The sequence below is a fragment of the Carassius gibelio genome, chromosome A13 (genome assembly GCF_023724105.1).
Source record: "Carassius gibelio isolate Cgi1373 ecotype wild population from Czech Republic chromosome A13, carGib1.2-hapl.c, whole genome shotgun sequence".
Lineage (NCBI taxonomy): Eukaryota > Metazoa > Chordata > Actinopteri > Cypriniformes > Cyprinidae > Carassius > Carassius gibelio.
Window position 1 is genome coordinate 14634630 of NC_068383.1, and position 12465 is coordinate 14647094.

General features: G+C 36.4%; 1 protein-coding gene across 1 annotated transcript; it reads left to right on the top strand.

The window, feature by feature from the left end:
• The first annotated feature begins 1353 nt into the window (after positions 1-1353).
• On the top strand, positions 1354-11155 carry LOC128026265 (glutamate dehydrogenase, mitochondrial). Its single transcript, XM_052613162.1, has 13 exons — positions 1354-1904; positions 4184-4264; positions 4354-4409; positions 4742-4805; positions 5314-5408; positions 6907-7086; positions 7949-8086; positions 8212-8349; positions 8444-8524; positions 8776-8899; positions 9569-9660; positions 9768-9830; positions 10296-11155. Exons 1-13 carry the CDS (start codon positions 1502-1504, stop codon positions 10413-10415), a joined length of 1635 nt encoding a protein of 544 aa, XP_052469122.1. The 5' UTR covers positions 1354-1501; the 3' UTR covers positions 10416-11155.
• Positions 11156-12465: the final 1310 nt, after the last annotated feature.

Genomic DNA, 12465 nt, shown 5'->3' on the forward strand with positions numbered 1-12465 from the left:
AGAATTTATAGACTGAGATGGAGGTATGGAGGGGTGGTGCTGTCGAAGAAAGAGGACTTAGAGCAGACAGGTTTTCTGTTTTATTGCATATGATTCTCACATGTATTGAAGGTGTGTGGGAAATTTTTTTAATCTTTTTTTTTTTTTTTTTTACTTACACCATCAAATAAAACTTTTCTTGAAAATAGTAAAAAAAAAATTCAAAGCCATGTGAAACCAACATGAATAAAAATAGTACATTTCAAAGAACTTATCTCATTTTATTTAAAATAACATTTATTTATATTTTATGATTATAATTATAAATTATACTTAATGTATATCACTGACACAGAGATCAGGCATTTTGTACAAATAGTAAATTTTTTATAGCAATAGCATGTGAAATATAAATATAGCAACCCATTGCTGCTGACCAGCTACAGTAGTATGATTCTCTAAGGCAATGGAGACATCAACACATTGAGAGATATCCTGGGAGAATGCCAAAAACAAGCACAAATTCCCACCCAGGAAAACAATCAGAGAGGCCCAGCAAGAGCTGATCTCCAGAGCAGGATGTATTTCAGGTAGGAACAAATTACAGCAGACGGACACAAAGAAGTTATGACATAACTCTGTAACCCCAGGTGAAATAAAAGAGTAACTCTGGTTTTGCCACCTTGTAGCAAAGGAAAAATACATATAAGGCACTTTTAGTGTCATATTTAAGTTATTTCTGTTTTGTGTGCAGAGAGAGAGAGAGAGAGAGAGAGAGAGAGAGAACACAGGTTCATTGCCATTTATTATCCTTCTGTGCATGTGCCATAGAAGATAAACAACATTCCTCCCCCTCCCAAAATATATTGCTTTTAATGAACATACTATACTGAACAACTGCTAATACTGCTACTTTTAGGACTACGAAAGTGACAGCTCTAGAAATACTGGCATATAAAATTATTTCAAAACAGTTACAAATTTCATTGTGTTATTTATAGGCATCACAGTCTGTTTTGAAAGCCCTTTTCAGTTGACATTCACAAAAATAAAAAATAACTAAAAAAAAATCTCATTCACTATTTCTTAAATCCACCTATTACACCTTTTGTAGTAAAATACCGTGACCATTACAGTACATAGCTAGTACCTCAAAGAACATCCACCCCCTCCCAAAAAATAAAATAAAATAAAAAAGTTTTTAAAGAGAAACTACATCAATTTAACCAATATACATTTCATATACAGCAGCAACTTTAATACTTTTTATATTTTTTTTTTAATCAAAGCGCAGTGTTTGCTCACGGGCTCCTGCTCTCTGAGCGCCTCCCAGCTTGAGGAGGAGACCCACAGCTCGCCTGCCGCTTGAAACAACTCAAAACAGTTCTCAAGTTGACACTTTGTTGAGTGGGGGAAAAGGAGGAGCTGCGGTGTCCGCTTATTCACCCTGTCCCATCCTTTAACACTCTATGTCTAAGATTTTTTCTCTTTGCTAATACTGTTAGTAGGTTAGTTAAAAATCATGTATAGGTATCTGGGGGAGTTCGTCACCCGCGCAGCCGCCGGCAGCGCTCTGGCTTCGGGATGCGCTGACTCCGCTTTGCCTGCTTCTGCTACTCTCATGCGGGTCCGCCGTTACAGCGAAGCCGTGGGAGAGAAAGACGATGACCCTAACTTCTTTAGGATGGTCGAGGGTTTCTTCGACCGAGGAGCTTCTATCGTGGAGGACAAACTCGTGCACGATCTCAAGACGAGAGAAACGCCCGAGCAGAAGAGACACCGAGTCCGGGGGATCCTCAAGATCATCAAGCCCTGCAATCACGTCCTGTCCGTGTCGTTCCCCATCAAGAGAGACAACGGGGAGTGGGAGATGATCGAGGGCTATAGAGCCCAACACAGTCAGCACAGAACCCCGTGTAAAGGAGGCAAGTTCAATGCATTATTTACACAGGCGTTAATAGAAAGCAGTCGTGCTCTAAGGAGAAAACAGATGCAAACTAAAACACATATCACATACCTGTCATAACATCTTTTTAATTTTGCATTGCCACGACATGATTCTGCGTCACAACACATTTATTTACACGCTTTGTCTTTAAAATGTAACAGCAGCTAATATTTAGGTGTCATATAAAATAAACTGGTTTAATTGATTTATGGTCAGCTTGTCATTTAGCTGGTCTAATGTATGTAGTCTAAGATGGTCATTGCTGTTTGTTGCTACAAATGATTGTGCCCACCTTAGACCAGATAGAGACCAACTAGAGCATTTTTAAACATTGTTTGACCACCGTAAGCTGTTTGGACCACTTGGTTTCTGGTTTGTTTCTGGAACAAGATGTTATACAAGCTAATGACCAACTTAGACCAGCAGGAATCCAGCTGCATGTGCATATAAATTACAGTCTTATCGTTGCAGAGATATTTGTGTACTTTTTGGGAGTTGTGAACTCATTTATTATCAATGGAATGTGCTTGTGTAAGAACTGTTTTTATCAAGCATGGCCAAGTCTGGAGTTGTTTGCTGGGCCATTAAATTTTGCTTCGTCAGGACTGACTGTGCAATGCTTTATAAGGGAAGAGAGGAGTAAGCCCCTTGAGAGCCGTTCAATCTCTCTGCAGTTTCCTCGAATACAACTCCATCCTATCAGCATTTTCAGACTCTTTCCCCCTTTTTAAAACTACGTCATATACTTTAACCACCATTTTAAGTGGTTTACATTGCAGATGAGTCAGGCTAAACTGATCAACAAAGTTTTGGAAGAGATCTTATAACGTACACTTCCTGATCTTCTGTTGAGTAGATTCATTGGGAGCATTCAGTGAGACAGTCAATGAATAGATGGCTGGACTTTAAACTTTTAAGTTTGTAAATTAGCTTAGTTAATGATTTTACATTGAGGTCTAGTAACCGGAGAACAAGATAGCACATCATGTGTTTTTACACCTTGTGTGCTGGCTGGGAAGTCTGTATTTAATATAATGTATAAGAGAGACCTCAAAACTAGTTTTCATGAGGGAAGAGCTCAAGGTTGGTTCTTTCCTCCTCAGAAAAAAAGTATGTCGCTGTAATTTATCCTCAAATGTTTTTTACTATTGGCTTATATAGGGGTATAGGAAACTATAAAGAATAATATAACCTTCAATCTTATTCAGATACTTGATTAAAAACTCAATAAATTAAGAAAAAACATGCTTGACTTTGGACTCACTGAATATATACAGTAGTACATACTCATTCAACCAGATGTGTACAGAAGAGCCAACAAAACAGCCTTTTGAAAACAATTCAAGCTACACTTAGTCACAAATAAATTCAGGAAGGAGACTGTTCTTTAAAGGCACTGTTCACCCAAAAGTAAAAATATAGTTACTTTTGTTATTATAATCAAGCTCAAGTTTATCTAAACCTGTACAATGTTCTTTCTTCTGTTGAGCACAAAAAATATTTTGAAGAATGTTAGCTTTTGAGGGTGAATAAATAATAATTTTGTTTTGTATGATCTATCCCTTTAAATTTGCACTAGTAACTTTATTTTATGTTAGTAGTAATTTGAAATGAATTACTAGTGCATCATCCATGAATTTAAGAAATTTGCTAGTGCTGTCCAAGCAGTGCTTTTGAGCCCGACTGAAAACAGAGATGTTTAGTTTGGAGTACACATTGGCTTTAATCACACCCAGTTTTGGGCCCTGCCTAGATTTTCTTCCCTTTTATTTCAGTGGAGAGAGTGAGTCATCAGAGTGTTCAGCCACACAGAATTTCCCCTCTCAAAATTGTAGACCTGTCTTTTTGTGTGTGTGTGTGTATGTGTGTGTGTGTGAGCAAGGCCGTTACAGCATTTGAAATTTCCAGACGCCTGCTCTAAACAGCATATTAGTCCGGATCATCAATGCTATTTTAACTGATAGACAAGGCCCACCTTTGCAGTAGGTCGAATATTTGGCAGCTCTTATTGTATTATTTATTCTTTTATTTTCCCAAGAGCTCTCAAAAGCCCTAAAATGTCTTGCATTATATAAGCACTCAAGCGAAATGAAAGTTTATCAAAGTGTTGTAGTCTGTAAGCTTTAATTGCTAGAGAGAATATGAATAAAGGCTATAATGCATGTGATTTATTTTGATGCATGTTTAATGAGTGATCTACGGACATTATTTGCTTAGACCTAAAGTCTGACGAGGACACTGCTTCTGCTTCTCCAGGTATCCGTTACAGCACAGAGGTGTCAGTGGATGAGGTGAAAGCCCTTGCTTCACTAATGACATACAAATGTGCAGTTGTAGGTAAGTGCTTAAGTTTGTTTATGTGTAAATGTGTTTGTTATTGGTTAGTATGAACATTGAATCATTCACATGAACTGTGCTCTCAACAGATGTGCCTTTTGGAGGAGCTAAAGCGGGGGTGAAAATTAACCCAAAGAATTACTCTGTGAGTGTTTTCTTCATATTTTCTGACAAATTTTATGAAGAATCTGTCCCCTTTAAGTGATGTTGAAGATTTCATGAGATTGTTCTGAAAAAGCAGTAAGATGCAGTACACAGATAATTCAGAATTCTCTGGAACCAATCAGATTCAGGATGGTGTTTATTTCATGATTCGTAAAGTAAAATCCTACAGGGTTTAATGTCTGTTAAGACTGTTTGTGACTGTTCTTTGTTTCTTTGTATTTTATCACTGGTGGATTAAACATGCAATTTTGAGTTTAGCGCTCAGATGACGATTCCCCATTCACAGCTGGAAACTTTTTTTTTGTTACTCAGGACATAGAACTGGAGAAGATCACAAGAAGGTTTACTATTGAGTTGGCTAAAAAGGGCTTCATTGGTGAGTTATGAGGAGGCATAAACTGAATCTGCTCGTGAGTTAAGCAGAATCGAATTATGTTACCATTTTGAATAGAATGAAATGAGAACTCTATGGAAGATTAAACCACAACTCAGGAACAATAGTCATGTAATGCTTATTATCAGATGGCACAGTAAAGTTTAACAGTCAGCCTGCAATTGACACCACTTCTACATAACAAGTTATTTAACCTGTATCCCTAAAGCCTAGGTAAGTTGAATTCATATTACAATAATTCAAAGAGCTTGTAATAGAGCCAACTTTCCTTAGGTAGTTAGTGTTTTTGAGTGCAGGATTCCCACATTGCTCTCTGACAGTGTAGCTCCTCAAAACATTGTTCAGTGACAGTTACAATAATGTCTTATAAATATACAAAGAGGTTTTTATGATTCACATTAACTGTGTCCAGATCTTTGAGTTAAATAAATAAGCCATGGCTATGGGAAGTGAGGGTCAGTCGTACACTTATTTCTGTTTCCTGTGTCAGGGCCAGGCATTGACGTCCCAGCCCCAGACATGAGCACAGGAGAAAGGGAAATGTCCTGGATTGCTGACACATATGCTAACACAATGGGCCATCATGTAAGTTGAAGAACCTGACCAAGTGTTCATATAGTATACAACAGGTTTGCTTTAGCAAAAATGTATTTGAAAACAATTGTATTGTTTGGCATGCTGTATTATAAAATATGCTATGTTACTTTTTACATTTATTTAATATGCCAGCTGAATAATCAGCAGGATCAGAATGTAGACATCCCAAAGAATGTAGCGTATAAAGTACTTAAATTTATCTTTAAATTTTACATTATTTCTGATCATTTCTGAGCTATTTGTTCAAGAGAAAGAGTTTATTTTAAGGTAAATGTGCTTTTAATATATTTCATTCTTTTTGTATTTATTTATTAATGTTCTCTTGATTTCAAGCACTGTGTAACTGTGTTGTCATGGTAGTGGATCAAATGCATTCTGAATTTGTAAGCCTTATTATAATTTCCGCTATAGTTTAGTGTCCAAAATGCATCTAGCAGCAATGAAGTTGTTGTAATATTTTCTCTTTGCATCTCTTTGCATTGTGAATGGTTATTAGTTTCATCTGCCATGCATATATTTACTAAGTAAGTAAATTTTATTTATATGGCACATTTAAACACAGCGTAGCTGACCAAAGTGCTGAGCCGAGTATAAAAAAACAATAATAATAAATAAAAATAAAACAACATGGAAGACAATATACTAAAAAGCTGCATTTTGAATAATCTGGAGGTGATTAATGGTTGACTGAGGAAGGCCCAAATACAAGGAGTTGCAATAATCTAAACGCGATGTGAAAAAAGCATGAATGATATTTAGCTATTTATAGCCGTATTATGTGTTGATACTTTTTCTAGCTGACTGTAAACAAGACATACTCACTTTGGTTTTCTGTAAATAATATGCTCTACTCAACATGTTACCACTCTTTTGCTGCCTTGCCAAGTCTTCCTTCATGAAATTCAAATCTAGTTTCCCCCAAAGACACATTTAATAGCATAATATCTTAGTTAAATAAGCACGTACAGGAAATGTGATGCATAGGCCTACATTACCTTGAAATGGTGCAGTGATTTCAGTTAAGCTTTTACATATTGTAGCTATTTTGAAAAATCCTACAGGATATCTGGAAGAACTAGCAAACAGATTGCAGCTGTGTTGGTGACTCAGTGCCCAGAGCCTGTACTGTCCCTGACAAAGAGCGTGGTGTTTATAAGCCCAAGAGAACAAAGTGCCCCTGTGTTTTTCCACCCTCTCCTGACAGACTCCTTCAGTACAGTCTGTACTCCCATGCCAGTCATATGCTTTGTCTAGGTAGCCATGATGTTCTGTTGTGTTTGCAAGCTGCCCTGTAGTGAGATAAATGAAAGGACAGGAGATATATTATAGCATCAACAGGACCTGTACTCATCTCGCTAAACACCAGCTAACACTAAAGATAGCATAGCTTCGTGCCTTATAATAAGCTACGTTACAGTTTATGTTACTTTGTTTGAAATCAAACAACATTCTTCTAATGTTTAGAATTATAATTCTTCTTTATCAGGATATCAATGCTCACGCCTGTGTAACCGGTAAGCCCATCAGTCAGGGGGGAATCCACGGGCGGATATCTGCCACTGGCCGTGGGGTCTTCCATGGCATTGAGAACTTTGTCAATGAGGCTTCTTACATGAGCCAGCTGGGCCTGAGCCCGGGGTTTGGAGACAAGACATTCGTCATTCAGGTTCGTGCATGTCAATTAACACCTAAACCACACTTCAAGCTTATGGCATTATGTTTTTTTTTTTTTTTTTTTTGTCATATCAAATCAGTTAGCTAAAGAATTGTTCTTGTTATGCATTGGTCCAAAATACACTGGTATCTCCAGGCACTTACAGGCACTTTGTCCATTATCTCATGACTCTGTGCTATCAGTAAGTGTACGCTGACACGGATCATTCTGACTTTGCTTGTCTGAGGACTTTAAATATCCAGTGTGTGCTTTTAGATACCCAATCAGTATTTATAAAGAAAGCTTAAAAGGGTGCTAAACCAGCAAATGTTATACTTCCTACATAAATGATTAAAAACTCATTCATTTTACTATGTGTTGTGACACTTAATTGTAATGTCAGAGAAGTAAATATATATTGCAAATATAAGAAGTAGTAATTGGGACACGTGTGTAAACATTATTCAAACCAAATAAATTCACTTAGGGTTTGCCTCAAAATTCCTTAAGATATACCTTAAAATACTGATTATGTATTTTTATAGTGAATATGTATTGAATTAAGTTTGTTTACCATTGGTATTCTCCCTTGTTTTAAGCATAAATCTAAAAATATAGTTCGATTATGATTAAACTATTTGGCAGAAGGGTAAGAAAATGTATGTTAATTCAAGCTATATTCTCTCAAAACATTTCTTATTATCTTGAACTTGAACTTCTGAAGTAAGTGTATGTTGTTTTAGTGATATTTTAACTTACACACAAATAGTACTGACTTTGTTAATGCTTAGCAATGTCCTTGCACTAAATCCATCAATATTCCACATTACCTTCAGCTCCGCTATTGAATGATTTCTCCTAATTTCTGTTGTAGGGTTTTGGTAACGTGGGCCTACACTCCATGCGTTACCTGCACCGTTACGGAGCAAAGTGTGTGGGTGTTGGAGAGCTGGATGGAAGCATCTGGAACCCTAACGGCATCGATCCCAAAGAGCTGGAAGACTATAAGCTTGTGAGTATCAGTCAGTGCAGTGGAATATATTCACTGTAAGGCTGACACCTTGTGGCCAATTGACAATACTACATGTACTAACTGAAAATCCGTAATCCAAATGTATCAAATACAATCTTTTCCAGGCCAATGGCACTATTGTTGGCTTTCCTAAGGCCAACCCCTATGAAGGCAGCATCTTGGAAGCTGAGTGTGATATTCTGATCCCCGCTGCAAGTGAGAAACAGCTTACAAAGAAAAACGCCAACAATATCAAGGCCAAGGTTAGAGGTCAATATAGTCAATCATAACAATAGTCATTTTCAAGCTGCAATGAGAATCTAAAAAGAAAAATTGTGTAACACTTATTTTTTACAGATCATTGCTGAAGGAGCTAATGGTCCCACTACTCCTGAAGCTGACAAGATATTCCTAGAGAGGAATATCATGGTGATCCCTGTACGTTTTCCTGTCCTAAATGTTAAATCTAAATTTACTAGCCTATTATACAATATTTGATTTATATGCATATCTTATTAAATATATTTACCTTATTTAGATTTTATCTATAGGAGTTTTCAATTTAGTTTTTATTATTTTATTGTAATGAAATTTGAGCCCCCCCCCCCCCCCCCTTTTAACTCCTTTGATATTGCCTTGAAAATAGCCTTTGATGCTAATAGGATGCTAAAAATAAATAATTGATATAGGACATGTACCTGAACGCTGGAGGTGTGACAGTCTCCTACTTTGAGTGGCTGAAGAACCTAAACCACGTCAGTTATGGCAGACTGACCTTCAAATATGAAAGGGACTCAAACTACCATCTCCTTAGTAAGTCAAAAAATGTGTTTCCCAGACAATGTTGTGTAAAGTCGTATAGTATCATACATATTCAAATGTATGATTGCTTCTAAAAAAAAAAAAGTCTCCCTAGCAATCATATGATCATACAATTACCAGTGTGGTTGTTGTTGATTTAGTTCTCTGGAAGGGCTTGTTTTCCATTGTCTATTTGCTCTAGATGATGTGGTTCGGGCAGGCTAGAATAGGTCATGTGGTATTTTTGTTCACTTTGTTTATTCTGCTCCCACAAGCAAATATAGTGAGATTGGTGTCCCTTTGAGAGTATCTGGGTATGCTTGCATGTATACACAAAAACACAAACTTGCTCTGCCCTGCCTTTCATCTGACTGGCCTGAAATGACCTCACTTCACTGATAGTAACATGGTAAACACAGAGGCAGACAGCAATCTCACGGTCATGTGAAAAAGCTGTTGAATGGTGTAAAGTTAATTCTTGCATGTTCATACATTAAAATCATGACTGTACCTCACTGCACCTTTTATAAAATATTTAACTAAACCCCAGATTTAGGTCTCAGAGAAGGTGTAAAAGAGAATAAGCGTTGTCTTGGGAAGAATAGCATTTGACCATTACTTTCTTAAATCCATGTGACCGTTTGCTCATTCCTAATGGGAATCTGCTGTGTTGTTTGCCAGTGTCTGTGCAGGAGAGTCTGGAAAGGAAGTTTGGGAAACATGGAGGAGCCATACCTATTGTTCCCACATCTGAATTTCAAGAGAGGATTGCTGTGAGTATAAACGCAAAAGCTCTTGTAACATATAATGTGCATTTTTTTTTTTACTGATTTATATTTGACTACTAGACCTTTATATACTTGTTTTGCTTATCTGGTAGGGAGCTTCTGAAAAGGACATTGTGCATTCTGGATTGGCTTACACGATGGAGCGATCTGCCAGAGTAAGTAGATATAGACTGTGAATATAAAATAATCCTTTTCATGTATTTATCTAATAATATGCACATATATATTACATATTATGCCTTTTTGTTCATATCAGTTATTTGTTTTTTAAAATTGGAAATGAGATCCTGAAGCCCATTAAATGGATTCCTAATAATTCACCAGACCCAAAGATCTTGGATCAGTTTTCTCACTTAGCTTATCATAGTGTATTCTTATATTGGCTTCTTCACAAAGGACACATGCGACGCTGCCTTAGAATTTAAGCAAAATTAGGTAATTTTGGAGGCAGGATGATTAAAAATCATTTTAGAATGATACTCATTTTTAGAAGATTGTGTATGTTTCGGGGAGGCAGCGTATTTGTCTGTCTGTATTTAGACTGATTTGATTGTATGAAGAGCCTCTGTGATGTAAAAAAACTGCTCTGTCGTTTACATAATTCATCTCTCCTCTTTTAGCAAATCATGCGAACAGCCAACAGGTATAACCTTGGACTGGACCTGAGGACAGCGGCCTACGTCAATGCCATTGAGAAAGTCTTCAAAGTGTACCATGAGGCTGGCCTTACCTTCACATAGATGGCTGTATTATTTACCTGACTCTATATCTGAGTCTGTTCATCTGCACAGACCCCAGGTATATCACTTAACCCCTCAGCTCCTCACGTTTACATTTTATACGACATAGATACAGCATTTATGCATGTTATTACCACTAAGCATCTTTCAAATTATCAGGTCTTTTTTTCTAGATTATCATCCTTTTAAATATTCCTGGTTTTAGAAAAACTTTAAAGCCAAAGACCATTTAATGCACTCTCTTTGCCACATTTTGCCAGGAGACACCAATCAGTTGTAACTCATTTTAAAGTTATTTTGTAATGTTTTCTTCAGGTCATAAAGTGCCTGCATACTGAAACACATTAAACCTTAGAGTCACAGCCACATGTTGTAAATTCTAATGCCAGTTTCTGGAATTTCTAGTTGGTTACTTTTCCCCCACCGATTCTTACACTATTATGGTCAAGTGGGAAAGGGATGCAGGACGAATCTCAGGCTTTTTATGTCTGTTACCGAAATGTTGCATATAAATGTATGGTTTTGCTGCTTCTTTGAACAGTGTTCAGTGATAACTAAAATCTTCCTTTTTTTACATTTTAATTTCTAAATAATATGCAAACAGTAGGTCATATATTTGAGAGCAAATTTTTATTTTCATCGCAATATTAACAATTAATATGAAACGGCTTTTGAAAAAAGAAAAGACTTTGTATTGCCTTTTTAAATTGTCTACAATTAATAAAATGGAAATGGAAAGAGCCTTGTGTCAGTTAATTTACTGGGTTAATTGTATTTTGTTCTTTGAACCAAAAAATATGAAGAAAAAACAACTGATATTATACTTAATGCTCATGTAAGTGGATAAAATGAGACCTTTTTCATTCAGTAAAAAAAACTTTTTTATTCAGTTTTATTCACTCAACATTTATTCAATCACAGTTTTGAAAACAAAAGCATGCTTAATAAACTAAAGGTATGCAAATGCAATAAGCATAATTTCTAGTAGTTGTACATAAGATATTCCAGAGACATCTGTTTAAAATTATTTACATTAGTAACAAATGACTATCTTCTTCTACTGTTGTAGTCCTTGACACTTGGAGATTGTGCTGATGTGAGACAAGCTCTCGGCCAAAGAGAGTTTTCCTAGTTGTCAGAACATCATTTTACACTGAACTCATTAGCAAGGTCATCCAGTGCATCGTTGAAATCTAATCAAACACAAAATATTCAAATATATTATTATACTTGTGCATGGTGGATTTACATTATTGGTAGACTCATCAGGTTTTGACAGTATTTTTTTTTTTTTGACGTGTGTGTGTGTATTTGTTTATTACTCACTGCTGTCTCCACCACTGCTGTCTGCTGCTTTGCTGCCTCCAGCATCAGAGGCTCCTCCGCCGCTCTTTTCCTTTGGTTTTTCTGCTTTATTGTCATCAACAAGTCCACCACCTGACGTTTCCTTTGGTTTCTTGTCCTTCTCCTCACTACTTGGGGTAAGACCTCCAGTACCCCCGGTCTTATCAGTTTCCGGTTTCTTTGCATTAAGGGTTTCCTTCACTTTTTTTTTAGCTACAGCAGCTAGGGAAATTTAAAAGTAACATTATATAAAAGAAACACATTGCAGTTTTTATAATCTTTCATACAGCTCATCTTTCCCATCATATGTTTTCATTTTCTTAGATGTTTAAAGAAAAAGCCTTGGACAGCTTTACTAGCCCTGAAGGCTAGTAATGTCATTGCTTTCAGGGAGTGGCATGATTACTGGACTGACTGCATTCTCCATAAACATTTCCTCTAGCTCTTTCAGAGAACAAACAATAGCATAGAAATCAGCAGGATTAAAACGAGTAACTTAAAAGCAGTTCTAACAAGCAACATGGCAATTTGAAAAGGAGGGAAAACAACTTTCTGAAATAATATAGGGTTTGTGAAAAAAGATTAGAAATAAATCCATGTAAAAGTCGTTGTCTTCTGTCTTTTTTAAAACTATAGTTAAAAGTTAGATGAAATAATTGTTAGTATACTTTATCCAATATATTTAGGTAAGATACATAAACTACTA

What these genes read in the sequence shown, in the direction of transcription:
- LOC128026265 (XM_052613162.1), top strand. Translation starts at nt 1,502, where the DNA reads ATGTATAGGTATCTGGGGGAGTTCGTCACCCGCGCAGCCGCCGGCAGC. An exon ending in GGAATATCATGGTGATCCCT is followed by an intron (nt 8,525 to 8,775) that starts GTACGTTTTCCT and finishes TAATTGATATAG; the next exon opens with GACATGTACCTGAACGCTGG. An exon ending in CTCAAACTACCATCTCCTTA is followed by an intron (nt 8,900 to 9,568) that starts GTAAGTCAAAAA and finishes GTTGTTTGCCAG; the next exon opens with TGTCTGTGCAGGAGAGTCTG.